The 22,761-nt window shown below is 41.8% G+C and overlaps 1 protein-coding gene across 1 annotated transcript; it reads left to right on the top strand.

Moving 5' to 3' along the window:
- Positions 1-286: 286 nt before the first annotated feature.
- Positions 287-22,761, top strand: ABCG2 (ATP binding cassette subfamily G member 2 (Junior blood group)). Its single transcript, XM_050895639.1, has 16 exons — positions 287-378; positions 5,925-6,137; positions 8,018-8,077; positions 8,539-8,653; positions 9,821-9,973; positions 10,389-10,546; positions 11,222-11,373; positions 11,839-11,943; positions 13,434-13,681; positions 16,173-16,255; positions 17,383-17,472; positions 18,097-18,221; positions 19,946-20,100; positions 21,000-21,089; positions 21,798-21,895; positions 22,379-22,761. The coding sequence occupies exons 2-16, from the start codon at positions 5,932-5,934 to the stop codon at positions 22,527-22,529; spliced, it is 1,989 nt and encodes a 662-aa protein (XP_050751596.1). The 5' UTR covers positions 287-378; positions 5,925-5,931; the 3' UTR covers positions 22,530-22,761.

Raw genomic sequence — 22,761 nt, 5'->3', positions numbered from 1 at the left:
GGTTGGTTTGGGGCGGCTCCCAACGAGGTGCTGCGCTGCAGCTCGCTTATGACTTGTTCAGCTAAAAGAAAAAAAGGTGAAAGTTGTGGCTCGTGCTGGCCCTGCCCTCCCCATGAAGCCCTCTGGCCTCCCCAGCGCGCAGGGAGAGGGTGGAGACTCCCCAGGGTGACGGAGTGCGGGGAACCCAGCTCCCAGCTTGCCGCTGTTTTGCAGGAGATGTGATGACACGGGTGGGACTGCCCTGCCCTGCAAGCTGAGCGAGCCGTCGGGGCTGCGCTCCTACACACCACGCTCTTCTCTTCCCTGGTTCCTCCTTCCCTTCCACCGCCTCTGCCACCTCCTCAGCAGCCCTGCAGCGCTGACCCAGACCTGCTGCTGGTAAGTGAGTCAGTAGCAGCAGTTCAGCCCTTTTATTGAGAGAGATTTAATTCGGTGTAGTGGCTTGCTTCCTCGTCCATGAATTGCTTACTCTGCCATCGCTAAGGAATTAGATTCAGCAGCTGTTTTCCTCCAACAGCCAAGGAAAACACAGCGAAATGCTTGCCTACCTTTTCCCAGCTTTTCAAGGGATTTTATTGAGAAATTTGGCAAGAAATGGGGGACGAAAGCTTCAAGGCTTAAAGTAAAACCAGTAAAAAGGTGAAAAGTTAGAATATTTTGCGGGAACTACCATACTCGGAGTTTGCCCACGCATGTTAATGCACTGCAGATAACACGCGTGCAAATGCCTGCACACACAGAGTGTTGCTTACTCGGTCCCAAATTAACACACAGGGCTCTTTTCACAGAAGGTAGGCTACAAATCCCTAGTAAATCAGTTGGCAATTAACTTACAGATTGCCTGAATCACATTATCCTTATTTACTCAAATGGTTTTAATTTCCTACGCGTGTTCCTGAGAAAGAGGACTGTATGGTCCTGGGCTGGCCATACTAGGCTGTACTGCCCTCTTTGCATGCCCCACATCCGTTCTCTGGCCAGTCTACCCCCCTGTAAATGCATGTGACTAAAGAGGAAAAAAAAGGTACACTTAAAACTTCTGTGAATTTATAGGTATCCAAAGTCTTAAATGCACATTCGTAGTACATACTGTACTGTTCCAGCTTGCAGGTTGCAAAACTAACTTTGTACCCATTAAAAATAAGAGAAATAATAGCTCACTTAATTGTGGTTTCTCTGGCAGGTTCAAATATTCAGAAAAAAGAAAATAGGCTCTTTTTTGGAAAGGTTTGAGCAAGCTTCCTTTACAAAACTCTGCTGAAAGCTTCTTGTGTCTCTAAACCTCTTCCTCCTTAAGTAATTTCAACGCTTATTCTCTATAGAAATAAAATACTTTTAATAACTGCCTGGATTTTAAAAAATTAATTAAAATGCACTGCTGAATTTTGCCATTCAAAATTTTACTACCACTCCTATAGTATTGTTTTTTCTATTTGAACTGCAAATCCCTCTGGTACCAAAAGCTTTGCAGGAAGACTGGCAGGAATTAATGTTACTTAGCTTTTTATATAGACAATATATCTTAAGGCATACAAATAGGTTTACTGAAACTGCTTGAAAGAACCCCAGGTACGGTATTGCTGTGGTTCAAGTAGGTTTAAGTCAATGGAACTTTGTAGTACATTTTGTTGTTGTTTTATGTTTTTGTTTAGTGCCCCTGTGTATGTAGGGACAATAACACTTTGTACTTTACAAGTCTCAAGAATACACAGGAAAGTGACTGTACTGAGAGTTTCATTTTCTGTGCATCAGAACAGTGGGCAAAGAGATTTCATGATAGTTTTTAAGAAAGTAGTTTCATTTTGCCATTAATAAAAGGTTAAATCTCAAGATCCAGTACTTTGCCTCCTGACAAAACTTTCTGAGACTAAATATCTCTGAAGAAAAGGTTTTTCTATTAGGCTTGAACTGAAATTGATGCTGAAATCAGTGGCAATAAAAATATTTTAGAAATATTCAGGAAAACAAATGAAATTTGTAAAATTCCCAAAGAGTTCATAAATTTTATATTTAGCTGATGCAAAAATAATGTATTATACCCAGAGTTGATATGATGAGGATATGAAGCATTTTATCATATTAACGAATATTTCTGAATACAGCAGGCAGTACATATTGTCATTGAATCCCCGGCTCATTTCTGATCTAAAGTAGATATTTGTAAGCCATTGGCAATGAATTCTAGGAAACTTCATTTAAAGAATTTTAGTTTGCATAGAAATTGATTTGATTAACATTCTTCATGGTTGTTTCTTCATCCTCCGCATGCTCTGACTTAAAATGTTTCATGGCTATATGTCACATTAAATGCAATAAATAATTTTTTAAACAAGGCCTAAAGCAATATTTTAAAAAATGCATTCCTAAGGAGCAATTGCAAACAGCTAACAATTATATTAACTGTAAAAGACCATGCCCCTGTATTCCTATGGGGAAGTTTATTGATAGAAACAGAAATCAGAAATTGAAAGATTGGTTTGTAAAATACCAAACTGTTTATCTCACTGCAAGTACTTACCCCAAAGTGAAATAAAGGTCTCCAAAAAAGAAAAGCAAATCAAAAGCCTAACACTAGCACACAGGCATTATTTTGTGAAGAGAGATGGCTAACACAGATTTCATAGAGCAATTGATAAATAACCATTCAAGTTTTAAGCAAATGAGTATTCTGCAATTTCTTTCTGCAATAAATTCTAGTAGCTCTGAAAGTGTAAAATGCTATTTTCAGTATTAACCTAACATCTGAAATAGAATTTTTTTACTTTGATAAATGGCGTATGCCCACAAATACACCTTTCCCTGAAGAGGCAGCCATCAGGAGGAACAGCACACAGACAAATCCCTATCTTCCACCTACAGCATCCCACCCTGTCACTGCAAGTAGCACAAGTGCACTGCAGCCATGAGGGGCCATGCTGATTTACACCTGAATCCAGCCTCTACTCATAGCTGCAGGTAGCCAATGCCTTTGCAAGGGACAATATCAAAGAAGACTATTTTTCTCTGGCAGATTTGGCCAATCAGTGGGCTTGGGCCTTACTGAACTCAAGGTTTCCTGCTGACAGCTGCATTAAATAGCCGTTGAAGGACTGTCTGCAATGGATATGTCTAATTCTTCTCATAGCTGATTTATTTATCTAGCTTCTGCAATGTTCTTTGCAAAGATGTGTACAATCTAATCATAACTCAATTGGTAAATTAAATTTAACTTTGACGTACTGTCTGTTCTTAAGAACGACTCTGTGAAAGTGGTATGATCCTGTATTTATGAAGTTTCTGATCCTGTGCTTACTGTCTGCCAGTCAAATTCAGTCTGGAAGACTGAATCAGTTTCATTCCTAAATGAAAAGTTTCTTTTCTAAAGAGCATTTCTGAAATTGCAGAGCAAGTGCTGAGTTTTAGGTTTTTATGCTGATCTTTGGAAAAAAACCAACAAACCCAAATGAAACAAAGAAGAATTTAACTATTCTGTTGATAATGCGTGAGATCAGACTCCACCTCACTCTCCCCCATTTGCTCATAACATTACATCAGTAATACTGAAACGTTAACCCGAGAAAAAAATCTGATCAAGTAAAATACTGATCTAGATACCTTATAGATGCAGTGATATATCAAGGTCAGAGTCACACTGTCTTCTGAAGAATTCTGCACTCACATCATGCTGCTGGTTATCCAACAGTTCAAGGAATTTTGTAATGTCTATCTGTGGTGTTGACTCCGCAGCTGAGTGTTTGGTACCTTGCTCGGCATGCTAGCAAACATCTGCTCAGCGTATCGTGAGCCTTTAAGTGAAAAGTTCCCACTGCGGTTCTGAATGCACATGTCTACTTTACCAAAGCATCCTTTCAAATGGCAATGATCGATGTCCAGCCAGATTAGCCCAGAAACTACTATATAAATAGCCTTATAAAATTAGCTGCCCTCCTGCAGGTAAATAAGTCTTCTCCAGCACAAGTAGAGAAGAGTGTAGGCAGTTTATCAATAAAAGGCCTCCAGACTTTAAATGTTGCACATTTAATTGATCTTCAACTCACTCAAAATCCATTTTAGCTTAAATTAAAGCTAGTCCCATTATAATTATATTTGGAACACAGTTTATTTTCATTGTAGGAAAATTGGGCCAAGATTACTGATTACTAAAACATTAAGATCTTGTGTTTTTGCCAGCACAGAGACTGCAGTTTTGTCAGAAGAGGCAACCTTGGCTAGATTTGGGATCGCATCATTGAGAGATAGATGAACCAGCCTTTACACGCAGATAGGCCTCTTGCTGAAAGAGGGCTTCCAGCAGTTGTTTCATTGCGCTGATATAGCCACAAAGGAGAGTTCAGCTGTCTGTCAAGCAACCTTAGCAAACCGACAAGATAAGGGCTTGGTTTTTTATGTGACCATATGACTGTGTTAGATAAAACGGCTTTTTTTTTGCGAGGCTCATTTTATTAACTGCTCTCAAATTCATTCAGCGTGTCTGAAACAGTGTCATAATTCGCCTTCTTCCTTGCTGCAAGCCGTATAACTATGCTAAAGTATGGGACTGATCATCCCAGGGCTCCTAGCTGCTCATCTCCCCTCTCGGTTCCCATGAACTACTGCATTACTAACATTTGCCCTAGTGACAATTAAAGTAATTAGACTCCAATGAGTCAATATCATATATAAAGAGAGGCCAGATCCTGCCTCCCACCTAAATGACCCTGTGCCACTTACGAAGCACAAAGGGGACAAAGGTCTGCATGCACAAGAGACAGCTGGAGATGCCCCCATGGCACAGGTGGATGGCTCACAGGCAGGAGCCTGGCTGAAAAGGGAGGTGAGGTAACTTCAATTATTCCACAACTACCTTCTAGTTTTTACATGCCAAGCAAATCCAAGGAAGAGAATTACTTGGCAGCGGTGTCAGTCTCCACGTTCCTATATCCTTGGCAGAATTATTTCGATTAAAAAAATAAACCAACAATTTTTAGATTTTGTTACCATTGTGCAGGAGCGCTAGAGGTAGGAGTATCTTTACTTTCAAACTACCCCTTTAAAAGAGTATCTAATGGGCAAACTCTAAGCACATTCAAAACTAGAAAGAAGTCTGACAAAGCTGACGGGCAAAAGGCCGGGTCCTTTTGGACCTCAATAATTTTGAGCCAATGTTTCAGTGAGTCACCTGTTGTACCTGTGGTTTCCAACAAGCGCGCCGTTTATGTACAGACCTCTCTGCCACGGGCAGCCCTCCAGAAAGAGCATAATGTCATGCTAGTACCTGCTGTGAGAGGTACCTACTTCCTCGTACTGGGAGAAGAGATGCAGTTGGTGCCCACGGCCAGGTGCTGCCGCAGGGGGGCTGCCGGGGGGGCCTCTGTGAGAAGGGACCCGGGGTTGCCCCGTGCTGGACACAGCTGCCTCCAGCTCGTGCCAGCGGACCCGCCACTGCCAAAGCCGAGCGTGTCAGTGATGCTGGTAGCGCCTCTATGAAAACCTATTTAAGGGTAAAAGACGCTGTGCAGCAGCTGTGAGAGAGGAGTGAGAAAATGTGGGAGAAACAGCCCTGCAGACACCTAGGCCAGTGAAGAAGGAGGGGGAGGAGGTGCTCCAGGTACTGGAGCAGAGATTCACCTGCAGGGCAGCTGGGTGGGCATCTGGTGGCCAGCCAAGGTCAACCCACCACAACAGACCATCAGGGTGGAGGGAGACTCTTCTATCTCCCTGACACCGCAGGTGGTGTGAAGCAATATGGCAGACCCAGCTTCCCATCAGCTCCGTGTCATCTCAAGGTCTGAGCCCACAGGACCCAAACTTCCTATCTGAGAGAGACCTAGATGGACATCTGCAAGGCCCACAGTAGGTCCAGTGCTGAACACTTGACCTAACAGACACATCTTTCCTCTCCATACCTAATCAAATCTTCCCCCTTCCTGTTTTTTCATTTATAGAGGAAAAATGGCAGAAGGCCAGCCACACCTAAGTATTCAGATGTCAGACTCGAATACAAATGGCATCCCCAGCAGAAAGCAGTCCTCTTCAGACTTACCCAGCAGGGGAGGAAGCATACTAACTTTCCACAACATCTGCTACCATGTGAACGTGAAGACTGGGTTCCTGTGTTGCCAAAAAACAGCTGATAAAGAAGTTCTGAGAGATGTCAAGTATGTATTTAAACATCTCTTTAGAGTATGTGTATGTTTTATTTCTGTCTGGACAGTTGAGTCCACTTATGTCACTGAGCCACTAAGCACAATATACGGAATTTGATCAAGACTGAGAAAAATTATATGTACGTATGGTTGCTTCGTGTTTGCTATCAACTGTGCTTAAGCTTCCTGCTAGGCCCCAGTGGTCCTCAGTCGTTAGAGCTGAGCCTGTACAACAGAGAGCTCACGCTGCTGGGTGCCACTTCCCCCGGCACCAGGGTCCCAGGGAGGGACAGCCTTCCTGGCCGCTATCAGCACAGGGCACACAAGCCAGCTGTGGTCGTTTTACAGTACCTGGCAAGTCTCCCACTATGCCGTGGTGTTTAACTGAGATACCAACAACCTGTCCTCGATGCTTGCGTCTCCTTCCCTAAGGTGGCCTTTGGGAAGGTCAATTTTGGGGGTTTTAACTTAAAATGTTTAAGACAGTAATATAAATGAGGGTTAGGTTAACTTTGAAGGGATGTAAAGTTTTCTCTTTTTTTGGTTTTTTTTTCAACATTGAGCACTACCTTAGTAAAGGAATCACATCGTTATGGCCTTTGTTCAATAATCTATGCATCTATTGCCCATTCACACTTCAGTAGTTAAGCTAAGTGGCAAGTACTCATACAACATGCCATTCCAAGTCACCCATGACTTTCAGCTCCCTAACTCCAATTTCTATCATAAATATTCACCCTTTTGTGTAGCTCTGTCTGTCCTGCTTTTTGCTCATGCAATTTCCACACCTCCTAAACATGATCTCTTAAAATCTTTCCTACTCTCCTCAAGAGCCATACGTTATGGTAACTTAATTGACTGACATTGGTCATTTGCAACGATGTGAGCAGAAGGCCCCTCTTATGGCTTATTATAAAAGACCAACGTTTAACGTACATTATGCTTCTCCCTTTTAGAAAATGCAACATCTGCATTTGTTTTGTTACATATTGGTTTTTTGTGTTGAAATCACATATAATGTAACACAACATATGGATAATGTGTATGCTTCTTAATCTGTGGAACCACAAACTTCCACAGTAAGAAACTGAAGGAAACAAATATGCAATCAGGAAGAGCAAAACCAAGCCTCCTAGATTGCATGTCGTTAGACCCAAAGAACAGCTGGACTGGGCCAGACCCACAGCCAGGTACTCAGATCACTGATACCTGGATTGCTGATAACAACCAGTACCAGAGTGCAGTTCAAGATAACCTGGTATCATAACATACAGACAGGCATTTGTATGTGCACTGTGATTCTTGTGTACACCAAAGCTCATTGAGCGCAGATTTTAGGGGCTAGTCAGGAAAAATAGCAGTGATGACTTCACGTGCTCCAGCAAAAACATAAAAAAAAGGCAGGAGTATTTCCATATACTGTATCATTTCTATAGGGTCTTTCCCCCAAATACTTAAAATCTTTTCTATCTGGCTTTTGAGTTTCATGTGGCTTAAAATCAGATACAGAGAAACTATCAACTGCAGTTTCTGTAAGTACAGACAAATCCCTAGTATGTTCTGTCTACAGGGACCATTATTCTCTCTAATAATACCTTTAGAACTGCATGTGGTTAAAGCAAGTGTGTGCTTCACTTCTAGAGATACATTTTACTCAAGCTGCTGTGTTGTCTTCATTATATGAAGATTAGTTCTTCTTGAATTAGGAATAAAAATTAAGGTGGAGTTTGATCATAAATATTGTTTGTGATCAGGCAGCTTCATTAATTCCAAAATTAATGGGATGCAGAAGGTAGTTCTACAGATAATTTACACTAGTCTACCAGATGGAACAGTAAGAGAGAGAAAAACACCCTATCTATTTTGTAAAACCTATCTGTTTTGTCTTACAGTGGCATCATGAGACCAGGACTGAATGCAATTCTGGGACCCACTGGCAGTGGTAAATCTTCGTAAGTGCCCTCTTTGCCCTACACAGAAATTACATCAACGAGAAAATGAACCTGCACATATTTAGCAGTAATGGACAATACTTTCAGGGAAAGATTTTGTTTTCATTTAGGTCTGTGCAAATCTCACTGGTTTCTGAGAAATACTTGAATTCAAAAAAGACAGCTTACATGACAAAGATGTAATTCAATTTCAGTCCACACCTTCCTGCCACACAATCTTTACTGTATCATTCTAGGTTAAACTCGTATTATTGAACAAATGGACTGCACTATGAAATTGCACAGATCTCATTTCCTTAGGAAACCAGGACAAAAGAAACTCAGCCCTTGAAAGTTGCTGGGGGTTTTCAAAATAGCAAATGTTTAACATGGGATGCTGTTCATTCCATGAACTGCGTTTGTGGTTCAGAGAGCTTACCTCCTGCACGCTCATCTGACAAAGTAACCAACTTTCCTCCTAGTCTACTCGACATTTTGGCTGCAAGGAAGGATCCCCATGGGCTTTCTGGTGACATTTTGATCAATGGAGCTCCTCAGCCTGCCAACTTTAAATGTACCTCTGGATACGTAGTACAGGTAAGTAATTTTTATCACTCTATGATTTTATTGTCCCCTTCTGACTGCAGTTGTAAGAAGTTGCTGCAGAGTTGCAAGTACCTTGCCTTGATCCAAGAATCGAGGCTGGTGCAGTAGCAACTCTCCACACGTCCACCCTTGCTGGGAAAGAGACTCTGCTTTGTATTTGAGTCTCTTTCCTTAACGTTCTACAGTCAACGGGAGCGGATGCTTTGGATCCCTCCTTGTTCTCCATTTGGGGGAAGAGCCATAGGCTACCAATATGCATGCAGTATTTTCCAAGTATGATGCTTCCTGGTAATAAACAGAGCTTGTACCTCTGCTTGCCCAGGGACAATGTCACTAAGTCCCGTTCTGAGAAAACCTTTGTCCTGCCAGAGTGGGCTGGGGAGAAAGACATGTGAAGGAGAAAAGAAGGAAAACCGCATCCCTCTTTTCATTTCTTTCCCCTCCCCACTACCTGTGCTCAGCAGCATGCTTGCAGTTTATCAAGACCTGAAGAGGTGCATCTATGAAAACCTCTTATAAAAGTACAGTCAGCGTGTTACAGAAAGGTAGTGTCTCAAAACAGACATAACTCTCTGAAATTCCTACATCTGACAGATTCTTTTTGCAAGAGACAAGCAGCTAATATCTAAAAAACCTACCCTCCTTCCTCCTTTACTGAAAGAAGCTCAGAAAACCTTCACCCTACCCCACATGGACCCAACCTCTCTTTTCCTTCCTTCTCTTCTCCCTGCTCTTACCTGCAGTGGGCTGAGGCTACATTAACAAACGCACAGTGACAGTGACCTGAGCTATAGCTGCTTCTTAGGTCCCTTTAGCCCTTCAGTATCTCACTCAACACCTCCAAAAAACTAAATAAGGTAAGAATACATGAGGGATAGTTTTGATTACATTGCTGTTTATGCATTTTGATATCATGCATGATGGAGGATGTTCCTATGTTGCGTTGCTTTATGAATAAAGGCAAATACAATTACGTGCACGAAATCAGCTCTCTGCTATGACACAGGCATTGAAGATGCACCTTACTGCATGTTCTGGCAGTTGCTACTGTCCCTCTGCATGCAAGGACAACATAAAACACAGGTAGATGCAGTTCTCAGAGGAAAAAATAGAAATTGCTACGCAACCACCAAGTATCTACTTTTTTTTTTAATGAAGGACGATGTGGTGATGGGAACCCTGACTGTAAGAGAAAATCTGAAGTTCTCAGCAGCACTCCGTTTGCCAAAGTCAGTGAAGGAACAGGAAAAAAATGAACGAGTGAATCAGATCATCAAGGAACTGGGTTTGAGCAAAGTGGCAGATTCCAAGGTAAGGTGTGTAAATATGGTGCTTAAATCATGAACAAATATTAAGTGATTTATTTAATTAACCAAATGGCTCAGCATGGCAGATAAAAAAAAAGTACAATTAAACAGACTGTTTCAGTAATACAATAATTAATAACATTTCTGTATGGCGATCTGTACAGACTCTGCGCTGATACTGCCGTATGCTATTACATTGCGGGGAAGGGGAAAGGTAGTCTGTGGTTGGAGAAAAAGAGAACACCTCAAGTAATACTAATGTTAAGAAACGGCCTATGTGTGAGGTAACATCTACATCTGTACCTGAGAGTAGGGTCAAAATTTCTTACAACTCTTCCCAAATGCTGCCATGTCGGTAGGACGCTGTTCACTCAAGTATTTATCAGACCAAACAAGACAAGTTTCTTGTTTTGTGGCAGATTGGCACCCAGTTCACTCGTGGGGTGTCTGGAGGAGAGCGGAAAAGGACCAATATTGGGATGGAGCTCATCACAGATCCTGCCATCTTGTTTTTGGATGAGCCAACTACGGGACTTGATGCCAGTACTGCTAACGCTGTCCTACTGCTACTGAAAAGGTGATGGCCTTGGAAACAGCTTCCTATTTTCACCACTCAACTCTGCTACATTTCAGTTGTATTTGACTTAAATTACAGTTAGAATGAGCAAACAGGGAAATCAGACATGAATTGTTTACCAGTGAGCCAAGGCTGCAAAGGGGGTAGGAAAGAGGCTATATGAGTTCTCTCACTCCAAAGCAGCTGCTCACAGCAGAACATAAAGCGCCTTGCACAAAGCGTGTGCATGCCAGGACTGCAATTTGTCCGTGACAGCTGTCACGGACAGCTTCATTTAATTTCATGTCTGCTTGGGCCAGAAAAGTGATAACAATGCCTGTTGTACAGTCTAGTAAGGTGACTCTCATTTGCAAATTTTACATCATTTTGCATTTACTACAAGCAAAGAGGACTCAAATGCCTCTCTCCAGAGCTTTCTGTTTGCATCAAAATCGTCGCAGGACCCTCCCCTCCAACAACATTTCCAGCAAGAGGGAACTTTACTTTTCTCACAGACACTATAAATATGACCAAAATATTTTATTTTTCTTTTTTTTTTCCCTTCCCCCTCCCCTCTCCAGCACACCAAGTTAATCAAACTTAACCAAGGCTTAACTGAACTTGCAAATTGTCTTATCTAAATACTGAATTGACCTGAAAAGCTAATATCTCTGTTGTTCTTCACTTCACATTCAGGATGGCAAAACAAGGAAAAACAATAATCTTCTCCATCCACCAGCCTCGGTACTCCATATTCCGACTGTTTGACAACCTGACACTGCTGGCCGCGGGGAGAGTGCTGTACCACGGGCCCGCTCAGCACGCCATCGAGTACTTCCAGTCTATCGGTGAGCACAACTCACAGCAGGGCCAACTGCAGCAACATCTTTAGTTTGCACTAACTTGAATAAAATGCCAATAGTGCTTGATCAGAATTGGGAATAGTGTGTATTAGCAAGCCCAGGATTTTAATAGGCTAAGCATTTCTCTTGGTGTTTCACCTCTTAACCCATATGTGGGTTTGGATGATAGGGCTGACCTCTAATCAACTGTTCCTGGGCGCATCTTAATTAGATAAAGCCCAGGCTAGGGTTGAGAAGGGCACATAGCCAGCTGTCACCTTGCTTTCACTGATAGAGCTGTCCGGCAGTGCCGTTCATCTCTTGGGTAAGCACGGACCTTTTGAAGCCTGCAATGCTTATGGTGCAGGCTGCTGAACGGGCACAATGGCGTGGCTGTGTTCATGACGGCCATGCACAGCGTTCTGCCAGTCATACAACCACTGCTTAGAGCTTGTAATGCTGTCACCGCAGGCTACGAGTGTGAGCCGTACAACAACCCTGCCGACTTTTTCCTGGACATCATTAATGGAGACTCCACTGCGGTGGCAATGAGCAAGACCGATGAAACTAACACAGGTATGAAACCCAGAGCCGAGTGAAATTATCATAACATGTATTTTGCCAGAAGGTGTCCAGCACAACACAGAAAAATCACTTACAGGTGTCAAACAACCAATAACTGTGTTGTACAAGCGTACGGTTATTTGTATGCATGAGAGTATTATGTACTGCTGATCCATGTTGCTTTACAGGGAAAAAACCCAAACCACACCATTCCTAAATCCTGTCCGTTTATATGTGGAACGTGAAATAAGTACCAAATTCACATACAGCCCTACTATATAAAATATTCCTGTCTATGCAAGAATACTTTGCCTCTTATAAATAGGTATTTAGTAATTTATCATTGCTATCCATTTCTTCATAAACTGTATACTTCTGCGTCACACTCAAATTATGAAATGTTAAAGGTGAAAGAATATTTTCCTGTGTTGAAGTTATAAGTCTGGGAATATAAGAAACTGTTTTGTTACCTCTCAACACAGAGAAGGAGCTTCTTTCATCTTCGAGGCAAACCAACTGAAGTCCTGCAGAAGCAGAGACGATAAACCAGGACAATTGTTCCAGTTAGGGACATAATTTGATGCAGTTATGACTTGTATTTTTTACCTAATGGAATGGTTTATCTCTTACGACATTACTGTTTTCCTTCCTCTGAGTAGGGTGGGAAGAGGGGGTAGAGATAGGGGACCAGAGTTCTTCTGATGCTTCCCTGAAGTTGTGGTAAGGCAGAAATTATCCCCAAACTAACAAATCAAATCTCACCTACATTCAGTAGCATGCTCTTTCATCCTGTCTGTTGCTACTCATTCATAGCACACTCTCTTTCCACATGAATGAAAAGGGAAATGAAATAATGAATATGCTATGTGCCCAAACACACAGTTTCACTGGATCTTTACCAAAGAAGCAACCAGCATTTTACAAAAATGCTGACTGTGTTCAGGGTCTGACTAATATTATAGCTGGCAACACACGTATTTGTCATTGGAAAAGCACACACTGGACTACAGTTGAGAAAAAAAGGAGCTCCAGCTGAAATTTCTTTATGACAGACTCAAAAGTTTGACTGAAGTAGACACATGCAGGACTACCTGGATCTAAAAGTCTGGGAGGTCTAGGATTATCTCATCAGATCTGCAAAACAGATCACTTACAGAAACCTGGGGGGGATGTGAAATCACTTTTTGATTAAAAGTCAGATTGCTGCCAGTTTGAAACTGCATCGGCAGACAAGGGTTTACCTAGTCAGTCTGCTGTGAAGCCGCTGCCCGTGGGACAGGTTGCACAGACAAGGACAGAGGCTTGGTCTTATTTATACTGACTCTTTTCAATTGCATGCTATGAGACTGAGTGCAATGAATCACTGGAACTAAATGTGCATATTAATTCTTCTGGTTCATTAGTAACTCTCCCAGCCCAACATAACTCTCCTGGCTTAACTCCTAAACAATCTTCCCATCCCTTACAGAAACGGTTGTATTTCTTATTAATCTTTTCAGCAGAGAGCACTGAAGAACGCACTGAATATGATAAAACTTTGGCTGAGACGTTAGCAGAAAAATACTCCAACTCTGCCTACTACCAAGAAACAAAAGCAGTATTAGAGAATATTTCTTTGGGAAATAAAAAGAAAACAAAAGCAGTTTTCCGACAAATCACATATGCCAATTCCTTCCTTCATCAGCTGAAATGGGTGTCCAAGCGCACATTTAAAAATCTGGTAGGAAACCCTCAAGCTTCCATAGCTCAGGTAACGCTATTTGTATCTATCCTTTTGTGGTATATGTTTAATTTATTCCACTCCTGTATTAGATAAGTCATTGGGATGGTTTTACCTCTTGATATTTTGACTGCAGTCAGCATCTGAAAAAAGAGTGTTCAAGGTCTGGAAATCTGATTCACCAGAAGGTGTCCTAAATGCTCTCAAATGAGCAGCATGAGGGACTGTTCAGTAATTAATTTTGGACTACTGAAAGACTTTGGGAGGCAAGATCTTTTCCAGCAGGGTATTCTGCTGCTCCTGGCCAGGAGATTATCTCCCAAATAGTTTCACACATTTGCTCAAGAACATTCTTCAGACTTGACTCTAATTGTCCAGGCTTGGCACTGTGGGGTTTGGCCTCAAATCTTCTCCCCTGCCAGGGAAAGTTAACAGACTACACTTGCATAAATTAAACTTCAGCACACAATAAAGTGCTGGAAGTTGGCTCAAGTGTAAAAATATTTTCACAGTCTCATAATGTGTGTGTTGTTTGGTCATTTGACTGTTCATAATGGCGATGATGTCTTCTGGAGAAGATGTGATGAAGACCACAATAGGGTCTAACACCTGCCACAGAAGATGAGCATGTTCTATGTGACTGGCCCTGTTAGTGCTGCTTTTTCAGAAGAATCAACACCAAAAGTGTTGATTTCTTCAAAGCTGCACATTGCCCTCAAAAATAAAGAATGCCTGGCTGGCCTCTGCAGAACGACTAATCCTCAGGAATCCCCTAATTCATGAGCCAAACTCTGCAGTCCCAGCACCAGCAAAACTCCCACTGCAATTCTCAGCAATTCTAGAGAAGCCAATAGAAAAATTGGTCCTGAGTCAGGGGTATAAATTATCTTCATCATGGTTTATATAATGACTGAACAAACGGCCAGTGTGGAGGGGAAATGAGTCCAGAATCCCCGAGGTTAAAAGGCTTTGAGTATGTGTGTGTGTCTGTATGTTGATACTATGGAGATCCTTAATAATTGCTTTGTAAAAGCTTGACCTTGTGACAAGAATTAGACTCTCAAGGATCTCGTAATACCCCAAGGTTAATGGTCCTGACTTGTTTCTCACAATCTTTTCTATCATCTCCCCACCCTCATTAGGGATGGATTTTACAAGCATTCTTTGAGAGGTACCTGGCTCATTAAGCCTTTTTTTCATTAATCTGCTCCAAATTGGTCTTGATATGATCCCTGCTTTCCACTGCAGTTGGCTTAGGAGCTGAATTATCCCTGACATTTGCTCCTTTCGGCAGGATCTTAGTGATAGGGTACCATGGATCAAGGGGTTTGTGGTATTACGATTCATGCATTGCTCGGGCTTAAAAATGACAGAACTGCCTGATACCATCAGTTTTCCTGAGATTTTTGTCATTTGCATTTAACATTAAAAAAGTGTGATGTACACACTTCAGTCTTTTAAATTATATCCTTGAGGCAGCTGGTATCTTTGCTATTTAAATTGTGTTACAGACTGCAAGTATCAGTACACCTATAGCCTGATAGTAGTATCTTGCTAATGTTAAAAACAATCCCATGAATAAGACATGTGATAGAGCCCAGCAATTACACACTGTGAAGCATGAAAATAAACTGTCATCCCCAACCAGGGGGAAAGCAGTCAGGAAGGACTGCATTTGGTTATTGGTTGCCAAGTTCAAAGTAACATTGAGATGGCTCCAGGGAAACCCCCACAGAAGCACTGCACTGAACAGCCATGGTCAGCCCTAGCGCTGAAGTTACCCTTGTCACTGACAGCACATGGGGAATCACCGACTGTCCCAAGGAGGATGAATGGTGGAGAGTATCCATAGGGAGAGAGGAGCGATGTTGCGATACATCACCAATTTACTTAATCACGACATCCAAGAACGGCCTGAAACAGTGGTGGAGGAAAGGAGCTTGGCTGAGGTGCACGTGATGCTGGGGTTCCTCTGGGGAGAGGTGTTATTCCCTCTTTCTAACCTGCCCCACCAAGCCCCTGCTATCGTCCTCCTCCCATCGCTGGTGCTAGCACCCTCCCGGCACTCCCACAGCAGATCCCTCAGGTCACAGATCTGGCCTGGCAGGAGGTCAGGGAAAAGCTGTGATACTGCTGCAGGAACGTGCCTCCTGCCAGTGCCACCACAGAAGAGTGAGCAGCAGCTGAAGCTCCTGACTGTCCCTCCTTTCTAGCCATCCCAGTGCCTTGCCTGTGTGAGGCAGCAGCAGCTGGCCACCGCCAAGGGCAGGTGGCACTGGGGAGCTGCTGTGTCTCACAGACACCTCTTGAAGGATACCATGGCGCAAGACTCGAAGTACTGCTGTGCTGCAGGTTGCTAACCGCCCCAATCAACTCCCTTCCCAGCTTGGATAGCTTTTCTCCTTTCTGAAAACACTTCCTGTCAATCTACACTCACCTGCTACATATTTCAAAAAAACTACTGAAGCTTTGAAAGCAATGAGAATAATTCTTTTCCTCTTCTTTTCTTTTTTACATTTAGCTGTGTGTTACGGCTTTCCTGGGACTGGTTGTAGGTGCCATTTTCTTTGGACTTAAAGAGGACGCCGCTGGACTACAAAACAGGTTAGTCAGTTTAGGTAATGGATATCCAAAAATCTGATAAAGCTCCCTCATCGTTGTGATAGGATAACGAACAGCTTGGAGGCTGAGAAGGAACCCACGAGCTCTTTATGAAATATATCTACCTCTTTAAAGCAAACGCTTCCCTTCACATCAGTAGGTAAGGCCAAGCCTACGTTAGTGACTTCAAAGTGAGGATGTTCTTCCGCCTCTAGGAAGGTCCCTGCAGAACTGAGAGGGGGATGCAGTTCTGCCCTGCCATGCTGTAACCTGGACAAGCAGTCCAAATGAAGTGAGTAACACTACTTCTGTAGGATGACATTTTTCAGTGCCAGTCAGGTTGCTGAAAACGCTGAACAGCAGACGTCATATTAAAAAGGCTTAATTCAGCATGGCAGCATTTTAACTTCTTTTCTGCAAAGATTTCCCCAAGATAAAAAGATTAAAAATTAAAATGTACAGACTTGGCTACATAAACCTGGGTAACTAAAGCTTTGATTTTGCAACTGCTTCTATATACACACTTGAGTTTACCAGCAGTAAGTCAGAAGGTGCATCTAAAGCTAGATTTTAAAATTGTTCTGGTCTGTGTATCAATTTGACAGCTGTATGTACATGACCTGACAAACGGGTTTGCAACTAAGAAAGCTCTGGGTTCTTAGTCTTGAAACACTTCATAGCATTTACTTAAAAATGGCCCAGTTTTGAATTGGATATGAAAGTATGAAAGCAAAGCTTAAATTTTAGTGGAAAAGGTGAAAACAACTTCTCCCATTGCTTATTCAGTTCCTCACAGTTTGCATCAGACAAATGCCTCACAGACTGAGAATTTTTAACGTGTCAGGAAATTACATAAGAAAAAAATAAGGAAAATCAGTTCATTTTCTATCCTTTGACTGCATCAGAACATACTATCCTGGCATGCGAATAACAAGTACTGCCTGTACCATGTCTACTTCAGGCTTGTTATGGACTCAGACTTGTAGCCAAGCCTCTTCCCGTGGAATTCGGGATGGGAAGTCACATACTGCCGAGCTCCAGGCACTACAGTTGGATTTACGTATGCTGTAGTGGAAACACTATATTTACATCAGATTTTTAATAACAGCTTGCTGTTTTGCTTTTTGTAGAGTGGGGGCAATGTTCTTTCTCACCACCAACCAGTGTTTCAGCAGCATCTCAGCTATTGAACTCTTTGTTGTGGAAAAAAAGATATTTACGTAAGTAAAACATACAAAAAGGTTATCAGGGACTACTGTTAGAGAGTGAGTTTGTTTGCCCTGCTGTAGCTCTTGTCATTTAAGTACACCTAGTGCAGAGTTTTCAAATTATTTCACTGTTACTGCTCATTGCAAATGTACTCTTTTAGCCTGTTAGTGAGTTGTCTGCAAATCCCCAAAATGGTACCTATGATTGCAAACGGCTCAGAGTTTAAAATTATTAACATATGTAGGGAAAAAACCCTGAATACTCAATTTAGGTATTAATAAGTTTGTGAATTGCTAGTGAGGACAGTAAATACTATCTAACTGGATTCTTTAAAGCTATGCAGATTACACTGTACAGAAATGGAAAATTATTTAAGCTTTACCCTCTCTTCTCTGTTTTGACAACATGACATGCACATTTACTAAAAATTATGTGCACAAGTATCCATATTCATTTGCGTATGAAAATGCCACCATTACTATAGTACGTGGCTTAGTGGACATTTGCATTACAGCCTAATCATGAAAAAACTTTTTTTCCAGTTTGAGCTAGAATTCATTTGTCTCCAGGTGAAAATAATCTTAGGTTTTTAGTGATTAAATTTTTAATATGCTGTATATATCTCTGTGTTCCAGACATGAATATATCAGTGGGTACTACAGAACATCTGCATATTTCATCTCAAAGCTAATGGCTGATTTAATACCCATGAGGACTATACCAAGCATCATCTTCACCTGTATAATTTACTTCATGTTAGGCAAGTATGGTCTCCTACAGTCCCATTACAGCTCCCTCAGTAAATCAACAAGGCACTCACATTTGGTGTCCTGGTTTCAGCTGGGATAGAGTTAATTCTCTTCTTAGTAGCTGGTACAGTGCTGTGTTTTGGATTTAGTGTGAGAATAATGTTGATAACATGCTGATGTTTTAATTGTTGCTGAGTAGCGCTTATCTTAAGTAAGTTAAGGATTTTTTCAGTTTCCCATGCTCTGCCAGCAAGCAGGTGTGCAAGAAGCTGGGAGGGAGCATAGCCAGGACAGCTGACCCAAACTAGCCAAAGGGATATTCCATACCATAGAACGTCACGCCCAGTATATAAACAGGGGGGAGTTGGCCAGGAGGGGCAGATCACGGCTCTGGCATTGGTCAGCAGGTGGTGAGCAATTGCATTGTGCATCACTGGAGTTTTTTTCCCCCCCTTTTTTTCCCCTCTTTTTTTTTGTTATATTCCTTTTCATTACTATTATTATTATATTTCTTTATTATTATTGTATTATATTTTACTTTAGTTATTAAACCGTTCTTATCTCAACCCACGAGTTTTACCTTCTTTCCCGATTCTCCTCCCCATCCCACTGGGAGCAGGGGGAGTAAGGGAGTGGCTGCATGGTGCTTAGTGCTGACTGGGGTTAAACCATGACAACAGGCTAAAGCACTACTTCGGCATGGCAGTGGTTACTGCGTTTGCTTTTAGCATACCATGCTGTTTACAGAAAAGACACACTTTCAAAGATTTAAGCATTCATGTCAGAATCCGTGACATGTCTCATCTCCACTGTCCCTAGAAGGAAGCGTGCCACAACCATTACTACATAGGTTTGATTTTTTTCCTTTTCATTTATGGCCATCTTAGCTTCTGGTGACTTTGACAAGATACTTTTTCCATCCTTGCAAGAACATCTGTCAAAGAAAAAGTTTTGTTTTAAGAACTTAATATTGTGTGAATTAATATCAGCTTGTTCTTTCTGGTGAAATGCCTTCTGGTTAGTGAGCAGACTTTGAAAATTGCTGGCACCAACTTTTACAACCCTAGAACACCTTCAAACATCATCCTCAAACTATGTCCCAAGCAGACCATTTTCCTAGGGTAAGGTTTCAGATCACGACATCCTTTTGGGATGTCCCAAAAGCTTGAAAGTGCAAGCAAAATGTAAAAATAATCACAGTTCGCTTTGGCCTGTTTTTTTTCCCTAAGGAATAGGAAACAAGGCTGCATCAGCAAGAGGCTCTCAAACTGCAAAACTGGAGTGAGATAGAGCTTGCTACCAAATCTATAGCCACCCAAAGGCCACTAGGTCCATTAGGAGAGGTCTCTGCTGGAAACAAGTGAAATGCTTTACAACTGCTGCTCATGGAAGTGCACTAGAAATGTCTTCTTTGATAGACAACTTGAAGCCACAGTGAAGCCTTCACCTTGGACTGTGTGGAGTGCAGTACTGTAACTTCTACCCATTCTGCTGTCTCCAGTGTTACTGCATTTACAGGCATACTACTTACTCATCCTGTCCTCCGTTGACCAGGCAAACACATATGGGCTGTCACAAGCCCCACTGCAGTCTTGGGTTGCAGTGATGTACCCTATGCTGTCAGACAAAATGTATTCTGTAGGCAGGATACACTACGTAAGTCAGGATAGTATTCAGGTTATGGTAGAGCTTTTGGCAGGATCATACTGAAATCCTTCTTGTTCTGATCTTTAAGGTTTGAAACCAACAGTAGAAGCCTTCTTTACAATGATGTTTACCCTTATGATGGTGTCCTACACAGCCACTTCTATGGCACTAGCCATTGCAGCAGGACAGAGCGTGGTCGCTGTAGCAAACCTGCTCATGACTATCACATTTGTTTTTATGATTGTGAGTAGCGTTATTCAGTTTTCTAGACTGAATCTTGAAATCCTAGAAATGGTGAAATCTAGAAATCCTACCAGCACAGAGTTCAGCTGAATTCTGCAAAAAGACTGTGGGGTTGAGCATGTCGAATATCCTCATTTGTCTGATTTGAATATTCTGATACTGTGGGGTCAAATATTCTGATTTGTCCTTTTAACTAGGACTGGGGGGCTGGGTGTGAGGGGGAGGGAGAGTGGTTCCTCTGCCCTCTTCTCTGTGGCTCTGGCAGCCAGCATGCTGCCTGGAAAACAGAAAAGCAGCCTAGAGGTACATTTCGTTCACTCTCCTTTAGCTTTGCCAAAGACAAATTTGGCTGTCTGAGGACATGACCCGCAGCCTCCTACTCTCTGAGACTGCTACCGTAGTTGCCCTCCTCAGCTGCAGAGCCAACCATCAGGCATGTTAGAAGCGGACAACGCACAAACACCTACAGTTAGAAGACAGGCACCATAAACAATGAGGCAGCGCTGAACCAACAGCCAAATACCACGTTGCCTCAGACTCAGGGCACACAAGCAAAACCAAGTGCACACCTCCAGCAGCTCCACACACCCGAGTAACAGCAGACAGTTCATGTGAACCCATGTGGGACTGACAGATGGGAAGCATCCGGGTTTAATGCACGGGTGAAAGCATTCCCCATTACTCATTTCGGGAGAAGGACCATGTGGGGTTATGGCCCAAAGCTGGGTAACAGAAATGATTCCTTCCCTCTCCCCTGTTCTTCCACTGGAAGAGTTTCTTCCTCTAGAAATGCCTTCCCACTTGTTTTTAATCTGAAGCAGCAGAGTCAAGAGCTAGAGAAGAACACGTGGTAACGGCATGTAGTTTGTAATTTGTTTTTTTATTGTTGTTGCCTCTAGATTTTCTCTGGGTTGCTGGTCAATCTCACAAGCATCATGTCCTGGCTCTCCTGGCTGAAATACTTTAGCATCCCTCGATACGGAATGACAGTAAGTGCTGTTATTTTCCTGTGTACAGACTTGGAAAAGATTTGCTAGAAAGGAATGTCTTTACTTTGGATAAAGAAAACTCCAAACTGTATGGGCTAATGAGCAAAAGGTAAGCTAATTAAATACAGCAACCTCAGAATGCAGTGCAGTATCTTGAAACAAGAAATGCTTCTCATCAACCAGCACCCACTCCTGTTTAGAAGAGCTCATGCCAATGTTACAGAAATGTAACATGGAAACACCTCATGTGAGAGACACTAAACAACTACATCCACTGGATGCAGTTGGACGAAAATGGTACAGAGTAAAGAACAACGTTATCCCTAAAAAACAATTCTTCTCTTTTCCATCAATCAAACAAAAACTTGTCAAGCTAAAACTTTTCTCTCAATTTTTGATAATTTAAGCCAGGGTGACGTTTCGCAGAGAAATTTGGGCTTTAATATGCCTGTGCAGAAAGCCTAGCATGAGGGAGGTGTTAAAGCCTGGTGACGCACGCGCATTACAGGGTGTGGACTGCAAACGCTCCTCTCTTAAAAGAAAAAGAACCATGCTGCTTGGTTGAAACATGGAGATTTGGCCAACATAATAAATGGTGATACCATCATGTTTTTAGAATAAATTTGAATTGAGTTATATCTCATCTTGTTAATGTATCATTCCTTTACCTACTAATTTCTGTTGTCATTGTTTCTTTTATTTTAAAAGGCTTTACAAATCAATGAATTGACTGGTCTGAACTTTTGCAGCAGCAGTAACAACATGAGTTTAATCAGCAATGATAACTATCGACAGATAAGCCAGCCGTAAGTATTTTGGTACATTAAAATGAATCCCACCACCAGTAACTTACAAAGTCCTACAGCATTAGTCTGTTTGTGAGATACTCACTGATGACCAGCAGAATCTGCGAGTTTTTATATGGAAAATGAAGTTTTGACTGGGTTTTTGCATTCTGTCTGCAGAGAACATTCTGCTTATTGTCATATTTAGTATTTATAACACTAGAAATTTCTGGTATTATCCTTCTCTTTTCTTTAAACTGCGTTTACTGAAACACATACACACACACTACAATTATACAGCCTCACAAAATCCATTTCAGCTTCCTACAGGAAACTGATTGTAGCTACAAGAAAAACAAATTTACAAATAGAAAATAAAATAGTAACATATAGCTGGTGTTTGCCTGGCCTATTATAGACATGAAATCACACTACAACTTCTAGGGATCTTCCTAGATACTTCAAACTGACGAAGTTTATAAATGTGTGTGTATTTATCCATAGGTGGTGTACTGGAGATGAGTATCTGAAAAATCAAGGCATTGATGCAAGTAGCTGGGGCCTGTGGCAGAACCACCTGGCTCTCGCCTGCATGACAGTAATATTCCTTACCATTGCATACCTCAAACTGCATTTCATGAAGAAGTTCTCTTAAAACCAGAATGAAAAATGCAATTCCCACTGTTCAGTAGTTTGATAAACTGACTGTGCAACTTGATTTTTTTTAAGAGACCTTCCTTTGTACTTTTGTTTGATTACACAAGTCAACAATGTGAATGCCATCCTTGTATATTACTTAGTATTAATGTACTTTGCTGAAATGTCTAGCATGCCTCAGTTCTCTTTGCCATGAAAAGTATACAACTATTCATTTCTTCAAGAGACTA

This window comes from Gymnogyps californianus, chromosome 4 (genome assembly GCF_018139145.2).
Source record: "Gymnogyps californianus isolate 813 chromosome 4, ASM1813914v2, whole genome shotgun sequence".
NCBI lineage: Eukaryota > Metazoa > Chordata > Aves > Accipitriformes > Cathartidae > Gymnogyps > Gymnogyps californianus.
The sequence above is the reverse complement of the archived record's forward strand: the minus strand, read 5'-3'. Positions and strand labels throughout refer to the sequence as shown.

Coding starts and splice junctions, on each gene's coding strand:
- ABCG2 (XM_050895639.1), top strand. CDS start 5,932: ATGGCAGAAGGCCAGCCACACCTAAGTATTCAGATGTCAGACTCGAAT. Junction 6,138..8,017: donor GAAGTTCTGAGAGATGTCAA/GTATGTATTTAA, acceptor TTTGTCTTACAG/TGGCATCATGAGACCAGGAC. Junction 8,078..8,538: donor ACTGGCAGTGGTAAATCTTC/GTAAGTGCCCTC, acceptor CTTTCCTCCTAG/TCTACTCGACATTTTGGCTG.